Below are 24,364 nucleotides of genomic sequence, written 5' to 3' on the forward strand. Positions count from 1 at the left end.
GCAGATAGACAGAAAATGGAAATAAAATCTTAAAACTCTTAAACCTTTAATTTACAGGAGTTCTGTTGAAGTTAAGGTCATAACCACACACTTCAAGGTCTTGTGGATCTCAGCTTTACCTTACAAAGCAGGGATTTGGAGGGAATGAAAGCCATGAACAGCTGGCCTTCTGCTGTGATCAGGCTCAGCAGCAGTAAAACCCAGGAAAAAAAATAATCACCAGACACAGCAGCTTGCTCAGAACATAAAACTGCTGTTTCTTTCTGTGTTAAAAAACATCCTAGAGCCGTTCTCTTCAATGCTGCTAAAGGTCAAGGCAAAAAATCTTGACAGACATGAAAATATTGCTAATCAGTTCCTCCAAAACTGCACCAGGACATCCAGTCACTCTGCTTGGGTGCCCCAGCTTGTGCTTCTGTGACATGTGGCAAGCACAAGACTACTTTAGGAACGTGTGTGTCCACTTGAAAATAAAGTGGGGGACAAATTTAAAACAAGTCTATTGAGGAGGCTGAAATAGCAAACGTCATTTTCCTTTTTTTTCCCCCCCAAGAGGAATTGTTTTTCAATTCTCTTTGAAATTCAGAGGCCTTACCCACTTAGAATCACACAACCATAGAATATGCTGAGTTGGAAGGGACCCACAAGGATCATCAAGCCCAACTCCTGGCCCTACACAGGACACCCCAAGATCCCACCATGCACCTGAGAGCGTTGTCCAAACATTCTTTGAACTCTGACAAGCTTGGTGCTGTGACCACACCCCTGGGGAGTGTGTTCCAGTGCTCAACCATCCTCTGGGTGAAAATTCCTTTCTGATATCCAACCTAAATCCCCCCCTGACTCAGCTTCAGGCCCTTCCTCAGGTCCTGTCACTGTCCACAAAAGTGAACAGGTCCGTACCTGCCCCTTCGCTTCCCTTTGGAAGGATGTTGAAGACCACAACGAGGTCTCTCCCCTCAGTCTCCTCTTCCCAGGCTGAACAAACCCACTGATATCATAAGGCTTCTCTTCCAGATCCCTCACCATCCTCAGGGCTCTCTTTGGACAGTCTGACAGATTCATGTCTTTTTTGTATTGTGAAGACCTAAACTACCCCCAGAACTTGAGGTGAAGCTGCCCCAGTGCAGAGCACAGTGGGACAGTCTCCTCCTTTGACAGGCTGGTGCTGCTGTGCACCCCAGGGCACAACACAAGTTGTATTTTTACAAAGGTAACACGAGGTAAACAGGTCAGTGCAAGCACATTGCAACAGATCACACAGGTCATCTCACCACAGGAAGCTACTTCCAGCTGACCATGACCTTAGTTTCATGAGCCAAGATTTTATGAAGTCACTTTGATTTCACATCCCAGATTTCTCATTAGAAAACCCATACTACCTCACTCAAAGGTGGACATCAATATCCTTTAGATTCCTTTAAGAGTCTCAACTTTAAAATCTAAAAGAACTCAGATGACTTAAATAAATTCGTGTTTTCAGCATGCCTCACCTGGACAGGTCTGCGCTGTGGGTCTGCATATACCAAGGTAACTTCCATGAGACGATCCCTCCTCAAGGGCAGTGGGAGAGTTAAGTAACAGAAGGGATCAAAGGTCACAGAAACTTTAGAGCATTTGGGACAAACAAGGGTAGACTTGAAAAGACCATGAAAAATATCCACAATGATGGAATCATTCCTCAGCCTATGATTCTCCCATGCCTCTTTTGCCACCTCCTATAAAAAAAATTTAAAAATATATTAGAAGCTATTTCTTGCAAAGATTTCTTACAGTGGGGTGAGCACCAGGACCAAAGAAAACTTGGAAAATTGATGCTGATAGGTCAATCTCATAGGGGAGGGGTTCTACCAGTATGTGTATTACCAGCATAACACACTGGGATTTCTTCTCAGTGAAATTAGGGCCTAGCATCAAGTCAAGTTTAATCTATCTCTTCTGGCTGAGTTTGATCAGGCGTTCCTTGGTACACACAATGCCAGAAGCATGAATGGAGCTAAGGGGACAGTGACAGGGTCACATGCTGCTCTTCTCCAGAAGGAATGGAGTGCTGCCTCTTGCTTTGGAAAGGCAACTGCAGTTACAGCTTTCAAGAATAAAGCAGTATTTTTTTCTTCTTTGAAAATTATGATCATGTTTCACAAAGACAGGCTAAAAGGAGAAAAAATTACAATTCCTTCAGAGGACAATGTATGAACTCCTTACCAAAGGCATTTGTCTATTCAGGCAATCAGAGGTTGCTCTTAGCATGAGACTTTTAGATTCAGGAAGAAAACTCAAAACAAGAAACTTACTAGGCAGCCTCTATCAGGTAAACCTCATAACATAATTACTTTTCTCTATTTATGTAGAGTGCCACAAGACATGACAAGGTTGTCTTGCCCTGTGCCAGGGATACTGCTCTGTAGGAAGGATGTTTGTGTGGCCTGTGAGCAGGAAGTGTCCCAGAACCCAACTACCTGCCCTATCCTTAAGTAAAGGGCACTGTACCGAATCAGGTCTGCCATTGGCATCCTTCAGCTCCAAGTAGGGCTTCTTCTTCACTCTGTTCAAATCCTCATGCAAGCCATCCAGTAGAAAAGCCAGGAGCTCCTGGGAATCCTGCTGCTGGTATCCTGAAAACTGAGGAGCAAATCGCCCAACCTGTGTCTGAAACACAAAGGCAAGAGTGAGGGGATATAAAACAGTCAGGTTGTGGCTTTTGCAGAGGTCAGCTCACTGCCACCTTCTATTGGATGCTAATGAAGGAAAAAATTCCAGAACACTTTCCCCAGCTACTTTCAGTATTTCAGTAGAAAGCAGCTCTTCACACTGAAGCAATGAGAATATCACATCAATAAATAAAGTTATAGACAAGGGGATGTGTTTTGATCTTCACTTTATAATTTAAATTTTTACATATATAACTTCCACAACTCTTCTCACTGACCAAAGTTCATGGCTAGCAACTCATACGACCTTGCCTAGTTTGGCAGCAAAGATCATTCTGATTCACCTGTAAACAGTTCTCAGGCTGGGAGGTCATTTACTAAATAACATTAAAGTGCAGTAACCAACTCTGAGGAATGACACTATTCATTGCAAGTACCTGTACCCCAAATAGCATTCACAAACTATGAAACACTGGAGCAGATCTGTCCTTAATGCCTCCACATCAAAATATGTGGGAGACATATTAGCTTTCACTGATTCTTCTGTCCCAGAGCTGTGCATGTCTACAGGAACATGACACACTTACTTTAAACATACGTGGGGCCACGTGAGACTGTCTCCCAGACCACATCTCTTTAATGAGATCTGCATAGGCTTCTGCGATTTCTCCCCTCATCCCCAGTGGGTTGTTCTGATTTATTTCAGCTTCATATTTATCTTCCAGGAAGTAGTCAGTCAGAGGAGGAGTATTGCTCAGGCACTGAAAAAGTATTAAGAAAATTAATTTACTGCACAGGACAACAGATACGTGTGACAATTAAACAACAAAAATAACTTTCACATCAGAACATACACCAACTTAACTGTGAGACTTGAGGACTTGATTAGTAAAACAAAAAAAGAGAAAAAATTAAGGCAGAAAGCTATATTTGAAAGACTGATATCTAGAAAATTAAAGCATAATGATAAATACAAGAAAGGAAGTAATTGGTCCTTAACATGACTAGTTTGCATGATGAATTAAGATTGAAGTATGTTTGAATTAAGTCACTGACAATAAAAAATTTTAAAGTTGTCTCTTAGCTAAGTCCAAGAAAACACAGTGTCTTAAGGTTACCATGACACAGCTGAAAATAAAGTCATGTTGAACAAAAAGCAGGGCAGCCCAAGTTTGTTCTGGTGTTCTGAATACCACATGCATAATGCACTACAGTTATTTTAAGACCTGTTCCAGATTTCAAAGCCATCACAGAGTGACTGAAGTAATTTCACAGTCATTTCACTCGAAGTTTGCCCATTCCTTAAATCAAAGTTCATACAATTTGTCTCATATTTTAACTTCTTAGCAAAAAACTACCCCTAGCAAGTTTTTGCATCCTTTAAAATGAACAAAATAATCCTAAGAAATTAAGTTTAAAAGTAAAGAAATAATTTCTAGCTTTGCATCAGTGTTTCAACCTTAACCTTGCACAATGAACAACCTTGACATTTTGCACATTTTTGGCAGGGCACAGCACTAAGACCTTATGTTACAGTTACCTGTTTAATACAAGTTCCCCTGGCCATTTCATATTTCAGACTCAGTCCTTAATAGTGTAATATGTTTTATAGTACTAATGAGCTAAACATAAGCCAAACTAAACATGATTCTTTGGTCTGGTTTTTTTTTTTTTGAGGTGTAGTCTCCTCATGGACTCACATTAAATATTATTTTAACAGATTTTAATCCATAATATGTAGGAGAATGATCTTTTATCTAATTCTAATGAGGGCTCTTTCTAATTCTTACCTGTAATGCAGAATTCATGAAGCAGGTGTTTCCAAGGTTACTGAGTCCACAGAGTCCAGGCTGTGACAGGGAAGCACTGTCCCTGCAGTTGTAAGAGTTACAGACAAATCCAGAACCTCTGGAAAAAAAATTCAATACAGTGAACTCCACAATGAGTTTGTTGAGTCTCAATATTACTTAAAAGTTACATCAAATACAAGTCAGAAAACAGTTCACTGAAATTTTTTAACCAAGCTACCTATTTTTGCTGCTTCACAGGGACTAATGCTGAATGCCAGGAACGTGAAATGTACGTGCTAACTTCAGAAATATTAATCCCCACAAAGTCTATTATTAATTTATGGTTCATAACACATTCATTTCCCCTGTCTGTAAGTACACAGCACACTACCCTAATGCAGCAAGAGTCTATACAGTACACTTTGGGAAATAATAAGAAAATTATGATCTATACCTGGAAAGGCTTCTACCACAATGGCAGACAGACTAAGGAATATAATCCCTTCCCTCATGCTCTGAGTCACCTCAACAAACAGGCAATGCTCTGGCAGTTAGTAAGCTCTGGAACATGCACTACTTTTGCAAGTGAGCAAGGAACAGCAGTGGTTTCAAAAAGCAAAGCAGGTACACAAGAGTAATAGAACTCCTCTAGGGCACCATCACACTTCTTTTCTGTACAGGCAAGGATGCATGGGATCACTCACATGAAGGGTGATGAAACAAAAAGAACATTCCTGCTCTTACCCCCTGCCCAGGTGGGAGCTGTTCAGTCCATAGGAGTTACTGCTATCACCATTAGTAATGACAGAAGTGGCAGACACTGAGGAATAAGAACTTGCTGATGATTTTGAAGAGGTAGTAAAGTTTCTGCTAGTTGCAGTGCTTGATCTGGGAGAAAGGAAAAAGAAGTAGAAACAGTGCTGCTACTTTTTTTATCCCCAGTCCCACCTCCCACAAAACTCCAAGGACTTGCTGAGCTAAAGTTAGTTACCCCACACAGAATTTACTGCTTTGATCATTTTGATCACATTTCCAAACAATTGTCTGGAACAGAAACATCAGGAAAAAAGTACCAGAAGTAGGAGCAACAATTATTGCTTAAAGGTCAATCTTGGTCCCAATCAGAAATAAGTAGCAAATCAGACAGTGTGAGCAAGGATTGCGTGAGAGGGAAGCAAGCCTTAATTTTAGGAGTAAACCACCTGGAAATATGCCAAGCAAAACCCACCAAATCTTAAGACCACTAAACACTCTACCTGCATTAAAAAGTGACCAGATCAGACCTTCCCTACCTGAAACTCAGACCATCTATTCAAACACATTCATCAGGAAGAAGACAACAGAAGACAACCAATAAGGCACTAAAACTTAACAGTGTCCTGTCACAGACAGTTCCATTAAAAAAAAAAAGCAAAACCACAAGATAGTACTAATTTTGACATTAATTAATTTCTCTATGGTAAGAGTTGACTGGGACTTGGTCTAATCTCTCCATCTCTGCCCAAATGAACACACAAAACCAAAAGCAAAAAGGTGCAGGACACTGACAGCCACACAACAGTGACTATACCCCCAAAGAGAGCTCAGAGCCAGCAGAGGACAGGGCTCTCAAGCTTCAGCTTGTCCATTTATTCTTTTCTACTGTGGCCCTCATTTTCAAATGATACAAACTAAGAATGTATAGTCATAGTTCAGATGGTACCAAAAAAACCGTGCTGGAAAACCTCTGTGGGGAAAATCTACACAACAATGAACAAGCCATAATGGCCATGACAATGCAGAACAGCTGGACAGCCTCAACAGTTTGGAAATATAATAGCAGTAAAATAAATGCAGAAGAAAACAAGCAACAAGAGAAGCTTCCAGATGAAATTAGAAAACCCCAAACACAGTCAAAACCTGAAGCTAAAAAACCTCACAAGCCAGCACAAAAAAGTATACTGGAAAGTATCCTAGAAAGAATGAGATCTACCAGAATAACTGAGAGAACCATTTCTGGGACAATAAACAACATTCTGTCATTACATGTTGAAGGTGAAACTTCAAGATTACCTGGACACCACAGTGGTATCAATGGGAAAACAGAAGGTCTAGACTATACAACAATCAGACTCATGCTCATATATGTGGGTTTCAAGGGTCAAGAATAAAACAGTTTAGGTAACAACAGCATGCCAATCCAGTAAGAATGCACTTTAAAATGAAGCAGTGAATTATCTAGAAGCAAAGGGGAGCAATCTAGAAAATGCTAGACTTGACAACTGAGCATCTGTGCTTGACATGTTTGATCTCCCAGAGAGAGAACAGAGAAACTCAGAAAATCATATGAAATAGGAAAAGGAGGACAACCTCCTAAGGGACTTCGAGATTTCCAAGAGAAGCATACAGACAATGTTTCATCAAGAGTCACATGGCAACTAAAGAGTTTCAACTACTTCAACAGCATCCTACACAAACAAATAAAAAGGAATTGCAAAAGAAGAGAAAAAACAGATCAGAAAGCAAAGCTAAGACACAAGTCACAGAGTGGGGAAAAGTCTACCCACAAAGTCATCCTGAATCCAGAGCAAATTCCAGCTAGAAAATTCGGATGGTTCATGTAAGTAGCAAAACAAGAGAGGTTAACAGCTTTCCATGTGGGAAGATAAAGAATTCTACATATTCCTACATTTTAAAAGTTACTAATCTATGTGTAACTACTGAAGAAAGTATTTCCTAAGGACAGCTGCTTCCCCTCATTTCACAAGATGTTCACAAAGGCAGCCATTGATTCCAGGTGAAGGGCACAGAGAACAGCTAAGAAAAACGTTTTTCTCTGAAAGCTGCCCAATTTAAACCTGGAAAGCAATTGTTAATGACCCCACAGTGCTGCAGGCTCCCAGGACTGCCTCATTCACACACAGGTGACAACAGAAGACCTGGATGCCAAATATTTATCCCCAATGCCACAAAAAGGGTTTCTGTGGAACATGCAGATTTTGACTGGTCAAAGGCATGTGCCCCCTCTATTGCCATCTCTCTCACAGTATGTGACCTCTGCTGCCTCAGAAATGGAAGCCCCAGGACCTTGCTCAGAAGTAAGAGAATAAAGTTATTTCATCTTTGAAATTTGTGACTTGGAACCTTCCAAAATGTTCTGGTCTACTCAGTGGGTTACCCCTGAAACACAACTTCATCTTCACAATACTGAAGCACATTGTCCCCATCTGCAGGTAAAGACAGCTGCTTTATGTCTTGCTACAAAACCTGTCAAAAACCCACACAAATGCAAATGAGAAGAACTCTGCAAGCCTAGCATCTGCTGCAAACTCAAGCACTTCAAAGCCATGGAATAAAGATCTGCACACGAAATATTTAGCCCAGTTGCTGAAGGGGTCCTCTGAAAACACAGTGTGTCAGCACACACTGCCATGAGTAAACAGAGAAGCTGGTAGAGGAAACAGCAGGAAAATTCTACCTCCAACCACAGAACCAAAAGGTATTTTACTGCTGCATATTGCAAAAGCAGATGCTAAATATGACTTCACTTCAGTTTTCAAATACAATACCTGATGGAAAAGGTGTTATTTTTAAAGAACTAGCATCACTTCTTGTTTGCTTTTGCTAAGAAAATTATATCCAGGATTTAAAAAAAAAAGTGTGCTAGGGCTGAAATGGAATTCTGCTAGTTCAGGAGTTTATTTTGGGAGTCTTGTAAGTAACAACTTAGGAATACTACATTCCACAGAGTCATTTATATAATCTCCCTTCAGAAACAAGTATGCCTCTAATTTTGAAATTCCTAAAGTAACTATAATCCATTCTTTTTTCTGAAACTTGGTTTAGAAGTAAAAGCAGTTTCAAACTATAGTAAGAAAGCATTTTGTTCTTTAGAGAGCAGCAAACTAAGAAACAGCAGTGGCCAAGCACAGGCTGAATATACCACCCAAAGACTGCTGTGGAGTTTAAGAGCATTTTTCCTGTAAAATGTCAGCCAGATTGATGGCTGGGGAAACACAAGGATGGCTGCCAAACCTGTGGAAAAGCTATTTCCTCTGGGAGGGAGCCAGTGCCTCTGACAAGCAGCAAATGGTGAGGGAAAATCTTGATGGCACAGAAGCACCCACCCCATGGTCACTTCGCACACACGCTCTGCAGGTAGGGAGGATATCAACTCCCAGCTCTCCAGAACCTCTTTTAACACTTGGGCAGTGATGCAGGTACTCACCATTTCTCTCAACAGCAGAGAGCTCTACATCCTGTTTGGTTTATGTCATCATAACTCTAAATTCAGGAAAAACTCCCTCATAAGCTTTCAGTAATAAACTGAATGCAGTCCAGAAAAAAAAACCAAAACAAACTCCAAATATTAAGTTCCCTATGTATTTTCTGGAGTTGAAGCAAAAGTTTGCCTGAGACAGGATGAAGCACAAGACAAAGTACAAAAAGAACATATAATCCTTGTATCACTTCATGCAATTCTTTCAGCCACCATTATCAGCATCAAGTCAATTTCATAGGTTTCATGCTATAATAAATATTTTTATGACATTAGAAAATACTAATCTATATACCAATAACCACTTTCATTTATCTATCACCAGAGGTTAAATCAAAGCCTTTACATATCAGACCAGTTGCTGGGCCTGAGAATGCTACACAGCTCCTTTTTAGCTTTGCTTCATGTGGAAACAAAAGGTTATGACCTGGTTTGGCACAGCTGCCTCTCCCATGCTGTCAACCAGGTACATGGTATGAATGTTTAGCTGCTTTTCACATGACACTCCCACAGAAAGTTCACTGCAATCTCATGGCCATTCCCTGATTCATTTACACAGGAAGACCCCTCAAAGTACTGGTTCAAAACAGGTTCCATTGACCCAGCTGAACAACTCTTCAAGTTTAACACTAGGGTATTGATTTCAAATGAAATCACTTGGCATCAGGTTCTGTAAGTTAACTGTATTGTACAGAAAAGCATTTTCTTTATCAATATCAAGTCTGATGGCCCCTGGGATGGAACCAAGTAGGCATCAGACAGGGAAAGTCATCAAATTCTATTTTCTGTAGGAGGACTTGATATAAGCAGTTCCTTATCATTGCAAGCAACTTCTATTCTACACCATTCACTCTATACACATAATATTTCATCAAGCCCTGCAATTACCCATCTCTTCACTAAATCAGACAGCACTGAGAGAATTTGTGTCACATTTACAGGTTTCTGTAACTGTCTCTTGGAGGGGGGATTGGTCAGCTATTTCTATACCCCTTTGAAGGGGGAACTACCAGAACTCCGAGCATTTGCTACTGGTAGTTTGGAAATACACTCCAAGATCCTTTCTGTTCTACAACAGCAAAGGACAGATTGTTTGTTTCACTGTGCAGAGGTGTTTTTTAAGCAGACTAGTTCAACATAAATAGCACTTGTGTCTCCTAAGCACTACAGAAACCCTAAGCTATTTAATCCTGATACAAACTGCTTGAAACAGGTTTTAAAAACACATCCTTGCTAAGAAAAGAAACCAGCAGCAGAATCACTGAAGAATATTGATATTTGAGATTTTGTCTCCTTCAAAATAACCAAAACAAAGCAAGCCACAATAGCCAATGATAACCAGGCTTTCACAGAGAACATGTGGTCACTAAAGCCCAGCAAACAAGCTGCACAAAATAACAGAAACCTTTAGAACATGCTTGCTTACTTTGCCAGGCAATGCTGTCCAGGCCACGTGCCATCTTCATTTTTCACTTCTATTAAAACAACCTGAAAGAGAGTGCAGGTAATAAAGGTAACTGCAAGTCTGTTATATATTTTGCAAAAGCATTAGCAAATCCCATTGCTAATGTTTGCTCAAAGTACATAAAAGCAAGTGAAAAAAATACACATCAGCAAAAGCACTACATAAAACAACAGAGAGAAAAAGTTATGCCCCTTACCTGACCCTGACAGAGCCCTACATCTTGCAGTGTGCTATCCAGCTTGCTGAGCTGCTCGTAAGTGTTACTCATATACCTGTTCCATAGCCTGGTTTCCTTCTCAGCTGGGATATTGAACAGTTTTCTCATTTCTTTCTCGATGGTAGCTGTTCAAGAGAAAGAAAACACACCAAAATTCCTAAAACATGAGTGCTTCTGAAAAAACACTAAGACATTCATTCAGCAAGGAGGTACATCACTTATCCTTCAAGATCCTTCAAGTAGAAAACATGTTATGGAAGTTATAATTGCTCATATAGTTTGTCTGATATTGAGCCTGAAAGAATGAAAAACTTCTGTTTTCAGTCATGTATTTGCCTGTCAAGCCCTCAAAGCACAATGAGAACTTTCTGCCCAAAGGCCAACTTCTCTTCATCTGAACACAAAGGTTCAAGTTTTCAGTTACTACTGTCAAGTTGCCCATAAAGATGTTGGGTTGGTTTTGCATGGCCCGGTCTTTGGTAGTGAGGGGGCCACAGAAGTGGGTCCTGTGGGAAGCTGCTGGAAGCTTCTACCACATCCAGCAGAGCCAATCCCTGATGGCTCTCAAGATGGACACGCTGCTGGCCAAGGCTGGGTCACTTAGAGAGGGTGGTAACACCTCTGTGATGACATATTTAAGAAGAAAATCAAAACAAACTGCTCACAGTTTATTTCTAGTCAGAGAAGAGGTGAGAACATGTGAGGGAAACATGGAGACACCAGGGTCAGCGGAGAAGAAGGGGCAGGAGGTGCTCCAGGCACCAGAGCTGAAATTCCTTTGCAGGCTGTGGTGAAGCAGCTGTGCCCCTGCAGCCCATGGGGATCTGTGGGGGGTGCAGAGATCCACCCACAGCCCATGGGGATCCATGGGGGATGCAGAGATCCACCCACAGCCTGTGGGGATCCATGGGGGGTGCAGAGATCCACCCACAGCCCATGGGGTCCATGGGGGGTGCAGAGATCCACCCACAGCCTGTGGGGATCCATGGGGGATGCAGAGATCCACCCACAGCCTGTGAGGATCCATGGGGATGTAGAGATCCACCCACAGCCTGTGGGGATCCATGGGGGGTGCAGAGATCCGCCCATGGGGGATGCAGAGATCCATGCACAGCCCCTGGAGGAGGTGCCCATGGCAGAACAGGTGGATGCCTGGAGGAGGCTGTGATCCAGTGAAGACCCAGTGGAGAGAGAGGGCCCTGCTCCCAGGCTGGGGCAGCCTGTCCTTGCAGGACTGCACCCTATGGAAGAGTGACCCATGCCACAGCAGTTTTGGGAGCACTGTGTGCCCATGGGAGGGGCTCACGTTGCAGCAGTTTTGGAAGGACTGCTGCTCACGAGATTGGAGCCACACTGGAGAAGTTCACAGAGAACTGTCCCATGGGAGGGACCCCAGGGTCTCACAGGGAAGGACTCTTCTGGAGCAGCAGGAGAAAATCTTGGTGATGAACTGACCAAAATCCCCTGTGCCCTGTCTCCCTGTGCTGTTGGTGGGAAGGAGGGAGGGGCAGGGGGAAGAAAAGGTGTTTTAAGGGCTTATTTTACTTTTCATTATCCTCCTCTGATTCTGTTAGTAATATATTTATTTTGTACCTCTAAGTTGAGCCTGTTTTGCCCTTGCAGTGCTTTCTCACAGTCCTTATCTCAACTCATGAACCCTTTGTTAATGTTTTTCTCTCCTCACAGCTGTGGCAGGGGAGGGTGAGTGAGCAGTTTTCATGGGTGCCTGGCATTGGGCCAGAGTCAAACCATGACAGATGCTTTCTTCAGGTTAGTGATGTAAATACAGGACAGCTGACATTCAGTATCTTTACACATGAAAAATATAGCAATGAGAGAGAAAAAAGTCAGATTTTCCTCCAATCTGGAGGGCAAAGATTATCTCTTTGACAACCTCAGAGCAGAGCCTCACCTATTAGAGAACTACTTACCAACAGTATCTGCCTTGCTGAAGTGGCAGCTGATGACATTGTCGGGATCACTGCTCTCGCACAGCTTCAGCTCCAGGAGATAAACCTCAACCTTATAGTTCTTCACAAAGAGCCCATACTCCACTACCTGCACACAGGGAGCAAAGCAACACAAAGCTGCAATACTGAGCAGTCCTCTAAAGCACACAGCTCTAAATACTGTGAGCCTTTTGGAGTATTGACAGTTAAGCCATAAACTGCACGCTGACTCGCTCCCATATTCAGTCACCAACTTGTTTGGGGGGTTTTGTTTGGTTTTTAAAATGGGAAATCCCAGTGCTTTCCTTCACAGTGCAAAGTTCCAGAGGTCCATCATCACAGTTGAACTGACAATGTCAGCTAACTACTAATGAAAAATATTTGATAACACAAAGCACTCTTTAAGAAAATGACCTTTTACCTCTAGTCTTTGGCTAAGTTTTATAAAAAGAAGGAAACCAGGCTGGAACACTGGAACAAAAACTATCAAAAGAGAGCAAACCAAAGCACTAACTATTTTTCTGCATGGTACACAGAATCTGCCTCATTACTCTCTCCTAGCAAGAACAGAAAAGTACCTCTGAAGTGATTTTGTTGACACTGCTTTATTTCAGAGTACTTTTCAAATCAATTTTGCATTTGAGAGAATATTCCAATAGGTACATTTACTCATGCCACTAACTTCCAGTTTATTTTTTAAAAAGCTTCTCTAAAACTGAAGACCATTCTTCACCTACAGATCATAAAACACACTATGCCAGAAAGAAAAGCACATTTCACAGGCCAGTTATGAGACAACTGCAACATAACAGGAGGAGTAAGAGAAAAAAGAAAACCCCAGACCTCAATTCTCTCCTGACTGCTTGGCATCTACAAAGCTTCTGAAACTGAGACCATATTTCATTGAAAAAGCTGAGGTAATTTTTAAGAGTAACAGTGAGAAGCATTTGGACAATGCCCTTAATTTGCTTTAACTTTCAGTCAGAACTGAATTGGTCAGGTAGCTGGACCAGATTATTAAGTCCCTTCCAAACGAAATATTCCACTCTATTCACGTGACACTAGACTTGGTATGATCTACATGTAACATTTTACAAAAAAAACTACCCAGCTTTGGAAACAAATAATTAAGACCTAGACTAATAGTGACAATTCCACTAAATTATGCTTTCATCTTCCGAGGATTGTTGCTTTTATAAGGTTGCATTAGATATGCAAGGTGCTTTAAAGGTAAATAATTAACAAACACATTTGGAAACATCTTCAGTACTTTAGTGTTACAACAGAAAATAAAGCTTCCTGTTTAAATAGCTTCTTGACAGGCAGAGCAGACTTTTTTTAAGAAAGAAAAGAAACCAAGTCAAAAGTTTTCCATTTATTTTTCAGAATAAATGTCACTAAACATGACTTCCTGTTCTCCAGTGTTCTGTAGTTAGAAACAAGTAAGAGCTATATGCAGAAATGAAAGTAACTCTTTCCAAGAAGTTCCTGATCAGATCATTGTGTCTATTAGGATGGAGGAATAGAGTCTCTAATCACCTGCACATGTCTCTTAAACTACATCTGAGCAGCTTCCTTGTTCTCTGCCAAACCACAGCTCAGGTCATGGCACTGGACAGCAATCTCAGCACAACTCAGCCACTGAGTAAGCACATTAACACACCTTCCAGTGGGACTCTACAGATGACTGCCCAAAAATATGGCTTGAGACTATCAAAAGAAACCTGAACCACAAATAAATCTAGACTAATCCTCCTGTACTTGACTCTGATCTTCAAACAGAGATGGAAAAAATATCTTTTAAAACCATAAAGATGCCTCAAAATCGCTTCCCAGATCCTACTTTTATGGATATTTTAATGTATAAATTACAGCTGATCCATCTTTAGGAAAAGTCTTAAAGCATTCAAGCACCACAAGTTTAAGTGCTTGACTTTTAATGCTGTCTGGGGAATACTGTAAGCAGATCCTGCCCACATTCTACTCAGATGCAGCAGTGCAGCTTCTGTGTCTCATTGACCCACTGGATTTTTGCAAGAGGCTGTTACATCCCACAAAAACCTACTATTTTGCTATATTTTAGCATCTTCTTGAATATAAGAATCCCCTTCAGTTACCAGATTAACAACAGACACTGACAGTTTCATAGCAATTTAAAAAAAATTTAAATTTACTCTTAACTAGACCCAGAATAACCTGGCATGTTAGGTCTGTAAACCAGCACAAGCTCCAAGCTCTATCCCTTTGGTTATTACACCACTGAAAGCAGCATCAGATACCACAACAAAAAAAGGCTCATGCAGTTAGGCCCAAGTGCTTCCCCAACAGCTCCCAAATCTCTTTCAAATTTTTCAGCAGTGTGCAATATCATGCCAGCATTTGTGAGAGTCATCAGCCAGCTCAGGAAGGAAAGCTCCCTCACTTGGAGAGCACTGATCAGTACCAGTTCTCCCTCTCAGTGCAGACTTGCAACTCCTCAAGATGTTACATGTTTCCCTAAAACCACATCTCCTTTACACGCTGTAATTATTTCCTCCCCTCCTATTTCTTGCTTCCATGGGAGTCCTGATTATTCAACTAAGTGAACCTGAGGTCACCTGAAGACATCAGAATTTCTTCCTACATGCAATTTCTAGCTCACATTGAATGATAACATTCCAGTACCACTAATCAGCACTTCCTGATCTTAATTCCGTTCTGGTGCCACACTTTCCGAGGTCTTGCACACCTTGGAGTAACCCTTACAACACAGTGCTGCTTACAGATAAGTGATGTTAATTCTGTGCATTATATCAACACTTGGTGTAGTCTTTTAATAAACCCCACAGACTGGCATTATTCAATTTAAGTCAGTACAACAGCCAAACACTAAAATAAAAATGAAAAACCTTTTACCTATATACATTTTTAAAACTAACAAACAAAACCCAAACAAAAAAAGCAAACAAAAAACCAGCAAAAAGCAGAACAAAAAAACCCAACACCTGCCAAGAAAAGGTTATATACTCAGAATGCATACATGACTTCATTTGTCAACCAAAATATGACTTACAGGACAAAATCATATATCCATCTCTATATTTATTAAGATTTTAGAATCACCCAGTTTTGGAAGAGAAAACAAGAATCACCTTAGACTCCAGAGGAAGTCCCTAATCCATCTGTACTAAAACACTCAATTCTGTCCTGGAAGATAAACAAGTTTGACTGACAACTTACACTTGTCCACAAAGTCCAAACTATTCCATACAATATAAAAACACTGCACCAGTCTAAAGAATTATAACCTGAACAAGGTTCAGGGTTCTTGCCCGAAATAAACCATCAACTCAGAACCCCGGAACATTCAGGTTTTTTGGCTGAAATACAGGCAAATTGTTCTTTCAGACAAGGCAAAAAGACATCATGCCCATCTATCTCCAAAGAGCTGATGTCTTAGCTGACATCTGGCAAAATAAACCGCTTAAGTTTGATGGAGATCAGAAGACGAAACCAGGAAGAGGAGAAGTTGACTCAGCCATACTTACTTTCCTCACAATAGGCTGCTGCCCGTCTATGCAGCCATACCACGCTACCAGCTTGTTCCAGGCTTCGGTGGGCACCAGCACGTAATCCAGCTCATCAATGAGGTGTTCCTTTAAACTCTGAGTTTCAGGATCTAAAAGGGAGACAGACGGCAGAGAGCAGAGCATCAAACAGCACCTTTTCTTCTCCACACGTACTGCCAGGACACCAACAACCACGAGCGCTCCCGAGGAGGCAGAGCCCGGCCGGTCCCCTCACACACGCATAGGGAGGTGCGGCCGCGCGCCCGCTCCAGCGCTCGCTTCGAAAGCGAAAGCGGCGCGGGGAAGTGGCCGGGCCGAGCCCGAGGCGCGGCCCCGCTGCCCGCAGCACTCACCGCCGAACAGGCCCGAGTTGTCGATGGGCCCGGGGAACAGGCCCGCGTTGTCGACGGGGCCCGGGAACAGGTTGGGATCGCCGGCGCCGAACATGTCCCAGCTGTCAAAGCCCACATACTTCTTCCACTGTTTGAACCACCGACTCTCCACCAGGTACCTGCAACACACGGCACCGCCCGGCGCGGCCCCTCAGCGGCGGCGCGGCCCGGCCCGGCCCGCAGGCCCCGCCGCCCGCAGGGGAGGGGGACGGGGAGGGAGGGGAGGCGCGGGTGTGCTCACCAGGACTCGCCGGGCCGGAGGGCCGTGGCCAGGAGCGGCCCCAGCTCCGCCCGCTGCTCCGCCGGGTCCGGCCGGGCCCGTTCCCCACCGGCCGCGGCGGCCGCCGCCATGTCCATGCGCGAGACCCGGCGCGGGCGGAGGTCGTTGCGCGCGCGAGAGCACGGGCGGGCACGCGCTGGGCGAGTGGGAGGGGCCGGCCCCGCCCACGCGCGCTCCGTGACGAGGTGGGCGGGGCCCCGCGCGCCGTGGCAGCGGCCGCCATTTTGCAAAGGGATCGTGAGGGCTCCTTCGGGTGGGGCTCGTGCCGCGCTGAGCGTCCTTACGGGGAGCAGCAGCGCTCATCCCCGCGGGCATGGACCTCGTCCCCGAGGGGATTTCGTGGGCGAGAGGGCTCCCGGGCCGGCCTCTTTAAGTCCTCAGATAAAAGCACTTCTGCGAACATTCTGCTCCCTTCCGCCTCTGCAGCAGCACCAGCCCAGCCTCCCCCAAACCTGCTCAGGGTGGCTGCTGCCAGCCCACTGCTCCGGGCTCCAGACACCGTGTACTTCACTTTCTCACCAAGATTCTCCTCCCTGACTTATGGCTCAGTGAAGATCGAACCCAAGTTGCAACCTTTAGTTCTACATAAAGATTTTATTTTTCTCAGGGCAGTCTCTGACAAAACAAGTGGCAGAACCATTTGGTTGGACTGTGGTTTCAGTTTCAAACGCTCCATTTTCTCGCGTGGACTCCAAATTGTTTCGGGAATAAACGGGAGAAGGGGTGAGTGTGACCGAACGGGAGGCACTCAGGAGTTTGGGCATCGTCTCAGGAGAGAACTGCTGAGGAGATTTAGGCATTGATCCCTCGAGTAGCATGTCCTGGGCTTTTCAGGGAGCTTGTCCTTCAGAAGTGGAGTTATTGGAAAGAATTTTAAAAATCTGCCTTAAACGGACACACCAAAGAAATCCCTTTACCTTATGTAAAAAAGGCAGGGCGATGTGAGGGTGCTGTGAGTGCCTGTGCTGCTGGCAGCGCCATGGGCAGGTGGGCTCTGCCAGCCTGGCACTGCTACAGCAACCAGGGGAACGTGATAAAAGCCTTTTATCTTCCTGACAGCAGGGCGAGTCCATTCAGTTTACACTGAAAGGACCATTTTCTCCTTCCAATAAGAGCTGAGTGTTGTTCAGTTTTTCTCAGAGGGCAGGGCCCCCTCGGGCTCTAACACTCCCTATTATGGCAAGGCTGGGTGTGTTTTTAAAATGAGTCAGCTATTCTGAGATAGTGCTTGTGTGGCTGACCTCACTCTGCTAATGAATTACTGACTCCTCATAGAAAGTGTGGTAAACAATTAAATGGTTTAATTCAGGCCTTTCTGATTCAGTGCAAGAAAATTACATTGTTCCAGTTTCACTGTAGACAGAGGTGTCTGTGTTCTCCTGTCTCCTCAAGCACTTCCCTTTCAGCCACTGACTTCAGCCCTGATCTCCAGCTCGTCCCAATAGGTGTGAAAATGTCACTGACAGCAGCAAAACCCTCTCAAGTACCACAGGACTGGAGGCAGGTGTTCAGCCTGCCTTATGGTGGCAATGATCAAGCACAGTGACTGAAAGGTGCCAAGGAGAAAGGGAATTTTAATAGCTGGAAATAACCTTTTACAGGCTGAGTAAGAAAGGTCTCAGACTCAGGCCGACGGCACTTCCATTGAGTAGACACTACTGAACACCACATCTCATCAGCCAGGATTTCAGCAGATGGCCCAGGGGTTGGTGGGCAGAACATCAGGGAATCTGGGAGAGGGAGAAAGGGCCAGGAAGGATAATTTTTCTTGGAACTAGTTAACACTCCTGACAGCTTCAAATATTTGAACTTGTTTTAAGGGTTTAAGAAGTTGGTGGCAACTATCGGGGGGGAAGAAATAAATCACTGGGAGAGGCGATAAGTAGGGGACAAACACTTTCTAGGAAGGAAAGAATATATGAAACTTTGATGTGCAGAAGAATGGAAAAACAGGAACATTAAGTGTTTGCAATTAAAGTGCAGTGTAGGAGTGTGTATGTGACAGACAGGAGATGTTGAAAGGACAACATCCTCAAGCCACAGAAGCAACCAATTGTGCTAAAGTAGTATTTATTTTAAGGTTTCTCTCTGAGTCAGTCTGTTTCTCTCTGGATTACAGAAATTACAGAAATAGAACTGGGATGGTTTATAATCCCTAAGGAATTGCCTGGGATTCTTCATGCCTCCCCTCAGCACAGAGCTGCTGCCTGTGGTGAAATGTTCACCTCCTTTCAGCACCAGCCAAGGCTTGGGTGTGAGATCCTGTGTGGGTACCATGCTCCACTGCCCCTGTCACTGCCAGAGCTCCTGCCTGTGCCCTCTGTGCTGCAGCCCAGAGCCAGCTGCTCCAGGGAATGCTGAAACAAGATCAGGAATAACAAGGCTGGGGCAGCTTTCAGCCATGCTGCAGAGTCCCTGCTTGTGTGCTTGCATTGGGATTGTTCATTTTCCTGCTGGCATGGTTCATTTTTGTCCTGGAATCACGTCACTGTACTGCTTCTGGCACGGCTGGAGCTGTTCTGGAGCTGTTGCTTTGTTTTTCTGCTAGTACAGCCCCAGTGGTCAGAAGGTAAATTAATCCCTTGGTGATAGGCACAGAATTATCACAGTGCAAGGTGCCTTTCTGACCAGCAGGCTCAGTGAGAGACCCTTTTTGACAGGATGGAGTTGCAGCAGGTGTTGGGGTCTGTTCCCTGTAGCTGTGGGCCTTGACCAGAGCCAGAGGCTGGTTAGGAACAGAGGAGGCCCCACAAAAACAGCTCGAGTTTGGTGAGTCAGGAATGAGGAAGTGCCACAGCTCACATTGAGAAAGATTTTTAGTGCCTTGAGTTTCTGCTGCTCCTGACCCCTGTACTGTTCACCTATTTCAAAATCCTGCACTAACAAGGGAAGAAGAACTAACTGAAAAAGTAATCCCCTACACCATGCATCATCTGCTGCAAAGCTTACATAGCTGCTGAAAACATCCTGTTTTTTTCTATGAAGCTGTTCTGGGATTTAAGAAATAGCCCGGTGAGGATTGTGCAATCTGAGTTCAAAGCTCAATGACTCAGGGGTAGCAGCAAGCAGGGTGGTGCTGGTTGGAGGATTTATCCAGTCTCTCCTCAACCTTGAGTGATTCTTGGATATAGGCACAGTAACAAAGCAACTGTAAATTTGTGAAGTGAAAAGCTACAAACAAGAAAAAAAAAAAAAAAACAAAAACCAAATCCTGGGTGTTTTTATCATGAAAACAGTGCACTAATGCTTGAAAGCATTACGCCTTCCCTTGGAGAGCCCAAGTTTCTAGTCTGGGTTAGGACTCCTCAGTCCCACACCAAGTTTATACTCAGTGCTACAAGGCCTTGTGAGGAGTGGCTTTTCATGAAAATGTGCTCACAGAGCAATTTAAGGAGTGAAAATTTTCCTGTAGGAATTGAACTAGGAGGCAGAAGGATGGCAGGTGAAATTTGGCACAGGCTCATGATTTTCCACAGGAAACCAATCATAATTCCAGCTATTGAGCAGCAGCCTGTAAAACCAGGATCACTGAGCAGGCATATGTCAGAATTATTACTGAATCATAGAATAGGTTGGGAAAGACCTCTAAGATCATTTGGTACAATTGTAGCAATCTCTCACGAAGTTAGCATGGTTAGCAGGAGCCAAAAAACTGTTAGGAAGAAGTGAAAAGAAAAAGGAAATGTTTCCTGGTACATCTGCACTTCTTATGCCCAAAGGGAATCAAGGACACTCTGAGGCAAGGCACACTTTCCACGGCCAAGTGGTTGAATGGGGTGGTATTCACTGGGAATGTGAACAAACTGGTTTGTCACACGATTCCCTGCATCGTGAGGTGCTGGGAATGCACAAAGGTGCTTCGGGTCTCATGGAGGACTGGGCCAGCATGTGAGGATCTCTGTTGGGCCACCACTGACGCAAAATGGGATAGAGCCAGGGAGGGGCAGTGGCTCGGGGACAAGGGGAGGGACAGTGGGTGCTGCTCCTGGTCTAGGTCCCCCCAGGCTGCAGGATCACTCATCTCCCTGCCCCAAAGGTTATTAGCCCGGCTACTAGCAATGGGCCACAACACACTGGGAATTCATCAGCCAGTGTAAAATCATCCCCTGGCCACGTGTGCCAGTGTGCTCCCTCTGCAGGGAAGCCTTAAGCGAGGTCCAGTGACCAGCAGGGCAAAGTCTGTTCCCTGCCACCCTCCTGCTCTGCCAGGCTTGTTACACGTGGGGCAGGACTCGGTACTGGTTCACAGCTCATGCCCTCGGTTTAGCTCAGCCCGACTGCACGGCCGTGCTCCAACTCTGCCCCTGTGAGCACCCACACAGGCTGATAAACAGGCAACAGACCCACCATGTTTTACCCAACTCACCCACATTTATCAAGCCACAGCCTCAAAGGAAGTACACATTTTTTTATTCAGAGAATTAAAGTAAACTGAGACTCACAGCTGCTTGCCCTGGCATACCTTCCCAAACATTCCCGTGCAACTTTTCAAAACATCAGGCACACTTCGAGGATTTGGAAGATGCACCATCATAAACAAAATTTGCACAAGACATTGGGATTTCTACCAAAGCAGCAACTCCCTGCAAGAAAAACAGGCAGGTGCACAGCAAGGGGAAAAGGCAGGGAACTTTTTAGGCAACCTTCTGCAGAAGTAACTCAATGTCATCCTGGATCTTGATGGTTTCGAAGCTCCGGCTGTAGCGTTTGAAGGGCACGCCGTCAGGACCAATGAGAAACTTCTCGAAGTTCCAGGCGATGTCGTTGCGGCAGACCGGAGACCAGATGATGTACTGCGGGTTGGTCATCAGCGAGGAGGGGTCGTCGTGCGGGAAGGGCAGCGCCTCTTTCAGGAACGTGAACAGAGGGTGAGCGTTCTTCCCGTTCACCTCGCACTTCTCGAACAGGAGGAAATTGGGCTTGAACCCGTTGCCAGGACGAACGTGCTCGAGCATGGGAAGGATCTCCTCATTGGTGCAGTTTTCCTAAAGAAACAAAGGTAAACCCGCCCCGAGCACGGCCCGTGAGAGCCCGGCCGGGACGGCGGCTCCTCCCCGCTCCCCGGGCCCGCCGCTCGCCCTACCTGGTGACCGAACTGGTTGCAGGGGAAGCCGAGGACCTGGAGTCCGCGGGGGCCGTAGCGCTGCTGCAGCTCATTGAGCTGCAGGAAATCGCGCGTGGTCGTGCCTCAGAGCGACGCCACATTGGCCACCAGCAGCACCTTGCCCTTCAGCGAACCCAGGGACAGCGGCTCCGCCGCGCCCAGGGGCCGCGCCGACAGCCCCACCAGCCCCGCCACACGCCCAGCTCCCGCTGCCGCCATGCTGCGCACTGCCCACAGAGCGGCCTCGCTCCCGCTCCTGTTCCCGCCGCCGCGCCCCGTCCCCCCCCGTCCCGCCCCGTTCCGCCCCGCCCCGAGCCGCCTCCGCCCCGCCCCGAGCCGCCTCCGCCCCGCCCCGAGCCGCTTCCACCCCGCCCCGAGCCGCCTCCGCCCCGCCCCGAGCCGCCTCCGCCCCGCCCCGAGCCGCCTCCGCCCCGCCCCGAGCCGCCGCCCGCCGCTCCCCAGCTCTATCTGCCCGGGCATCGCCTCCCAACGGCCCGCCCGCACCTCCCGGGCTTGGCGGGGCGCCGAGAGTCGGCCTGGCTCTGAAGGGCTCGGGGGACTTTGATCAGTAAAATGCGCAGAGCGGGGTGGTTTTATAACCCACGGCTAGCAGGGAAGTATCGCCGAGCCTTCGAAGCGCTGCGGTAAAGCAGTAAAACAGAGTGGTCCCAGCCTTCCTAGTGACACGGTCACTCGCGTCCAGGGGTGGCACAGGGTGGCACCAGGGCTGCAGCATTCTCCGAGGACACCGTGGCACCGAGCATACCATGGCTTTGGGGGGAGAAACACCTTCAGTTTGTGCATCAGGAAGAGGAACGGGAGGGGTATAAGAAAGAGGGGCAACAAATCCCCCTTCTTCAGACTCCTATAATCTTTCCACCTCTTTGAGGCTGGTGAAGTCTACACATAGGGTTACAGCCTGGTATATCCTTACTAGATAAAGAGAAGTAGGCTCCTTCTTCAACTTCAGGGGTTGCTTTTCCCCATCCTTGACTTTTCCATTTCTTGCCTAACTGCTTCAGTCTGTTTGCAAGAGTGTTACATCATACAGTATTGACTGCTCTGTTCCTCACAGCTTCAAGGCAGCCCTCAGTGAACTGGGCTGTTTCTGGTGCTCACACCAAGCAAGTGGCCCCGCTGTCCCTCCACAGGTCTTTGTGAACCACTGCCCTCCCGCAGAGCACCCTGTGAGGAGGCAGGTCGGGGTCAGCCTTGTGTCCATGTCCATGGGTTGCACCAACGTGACTGTGGAGCAGCACAGCCCAGCAAGAACAAAGAGGCAGGGCTTCAGCTCCAGTGCAGCTCCCAGGGGGAAGTAAGGAGCCCCTGCTGAGGCTCCTGCCAGCATCTGCGCCAAGTGAGCTTGGTTCACAACAGCCCAAGGTCAGACAGCTGCTTATCAGCCCTGGCCCGCAGCCAAGGCAGCCTGGGCCCCCGCCAGAGCGGGGGGATGCGCTCTGCCCCCCCTTGCTGTCTGCTCTCTTTCATGCTTGGGAGCAGGCACTTGTCACGAAATGCCAGCTGTCACTAACAGGCACCACATAATGCTGCCTCTCTGCTCTGGGTGCCCAGGTGACTGCAGGATCTGGGGGGTTGCTTTGAGCCACTCTTGGCACCTGCCCCAATGACTGGGAACTGGAATAGTTCCAGTTCCTGGCTGTTGCAAGTTTTGGGGACTTTCCTGATTATCTTGCATTTTTGGGGACCTGCAGTGTGTTGCAGCAGTGATGGCAGGAGCCATGTCAAGTGTGCTGAGAGAGTGGTGCTTGAAAACGGCTGATGAGCAGAGGAAACACGATCCATGTTTGCTCTTGCGTAAGTTGATGGTTACAGTCGACACAGACTCCTCCTCACCCACCCCTGGGCACAGTGAGCCACAGTTCCTGAAGAAGAGGAATTTCCCTTCAAGGGTGACCTTTAGGGCGGGGCCACTTCTCTGCTGCCACTTTTGACCTCAGACTGGCACCTTCACTCCTCTGTCTGGTCCCAGGGAATTACTCTGAAGTAGGGGAGTTTACTCCTGGGGCCCTGCCCTTTCCAGAGAAGCACAAGTTAGGGCTTTCCCTGCCTTGATGAACGAGTTTTAAGGGCACAGAATGAACTTCCTTGTTGGCCCAGAGCTATGACCTGTGCCTGGGCACATCCTGTGCAGCCGACTCAGCTGGGATCCAGAAGAGTGCCAGAAACTCCAGGGGGACCAGATGGGTTCAAGGGAACAGCCCCCTTTTGGGCTGTGTGACAAGTGACAATTGCCCTACAAGGTCAAAAAATTGCACCAATCAACAGTGGTGATTACTAACACAACAGCAGTGATTGCTATCACAAAGGCCACAAAACCACACCTGGCCTCCTGCTAACATCCTGTCCCCACTCCTTCCTGGTACTGAACTCCCTCTCCTGCCCAGGGGGCTGGCTCTTGCCTCCTCACTTTTCTCCTGCCTCTTTCACTCCTGCCTGGATCACTCTCCATTAGTGCTGAGCTTTAATTTCCCAGGCCAGGTCTGGCCATCTGTGTCCTCAACTCAGTTTTATCCAGAGCAAATGTGGCTTCCAGAGGTGAGAGATGTGGCAGGAACCCAGAGGGAGCCAGGCTGCCAGCCCTTGAAGGCAGGAAAGCTGACTGATAACTGAGAAGATGGTGTAGGTCAGCAAAAGCTTAGTGTCACACTGGGCTAACAGTCACTGCTGGGTTGAAGAGCAGCAGCACACA

At 46.0% G+C, this 24,364-nt stretch overlaps 2 protein-coding genes across 3 annotated transcripts in view; both read right to left on the reverse strand.

The window, feature by feature from the left end:
* USP4 (ubiquitin specific peptidase 4) overlaps positions 1 to 16,627 on the reverse strand; it is a 33,299-nt gene extending 16,672 nt beyond the window's left edge. Inside the window, exons 1-11 of one of the 2 annotated variants that reach the window (XM_033071731.1) lie at positions 16,512 to 16,627; positions 16,232 to 16,389; positions 15,858 to 15,988; positions 12,313 to 12,439; positions 10,361 to 10,506; positions 10,126 to 10,187; positions 5,186 to 5,329; positions 4,442 to 4,559; positions 3,239 to 3,412; positions 2,491 to 2,649; positions 1,494 to 1,718 (exon numbers count right to left, since the gene is read on the reverse strand). In XM_033071731.1, coding sequence (XP_032927622.1) covers positions 1,494 to 1,718; positions 2,491 to 2,649; positions 3,239 to 3,412; positions 4,442 to 4,559; positions 5,186 to 5,329; positions 10,126 to 10,187; positions 10,361 to 10,506; positions 12,313 to 12,439; positions 15,858 to 15,988; positions 16,232 to 16,389; positions 16,512 to 16,627 — 1,560 coding nt within the window. The remainder of the gene's footprint in view (positions 1 to 1,493; positions 1,719 to 2,490; positions 2,650 to 3,238; positions 3,413 to 4,441; positions 4,560 to 5,185; positions 5,330 to 10,125; positions 10,188 to 10,360; positions 10,507 to 12,312; positions 12,440 to 15,857; positions 15,989 to 16,231; positions 16,390 to 16,511) is intronic. The other variant, XM_033071732.1, reaches the window with a different exon arrangement.
* A 4,316-nt stretch (positions 16,628 to 20,943) lies between these two features.
* GPX1 (glutathione peroxidase 1) lies at positions 20,944 to 21,923 on the reverse strand. Its single transcript, XM_033071733.2, has 2 exons — positions 21,634 to 21,923; positions 20,944 to 21,535 (listed from the first exon to the last, which is right to left on the reverse strand). The coding sequence occupies exons 1-2, from the start codon at positions 21,871 to 21,873 to the stop codon at positions 21,185 to 21,187; spliced, it is 591 nt and encodes a 196-aa protein (XP_032927624.1). The 5' UTR covers positions 21,874 to 21,923; the 3' UTR covers positions 20,944 to 21,184.
* Positions 21,924 to 24,364: the final 2,441 nt, after the last annotated feature.

Source organism: Catharus ustulatus, chromosome 13 (genome assembly GCF_009819885.2).
Source record: "Catharus ustulatus isolate bCatUst1 chromosome 13, bCatUst1.pri.v2, whole genome shotgun sequence".
NCBI classification, from domain to species: domain Eukaryota; kingdom Metazoa; phylum Chordata; class Aves; order Passeriformes; family Turdidae; genus Catharus; species Catharus ustulatus.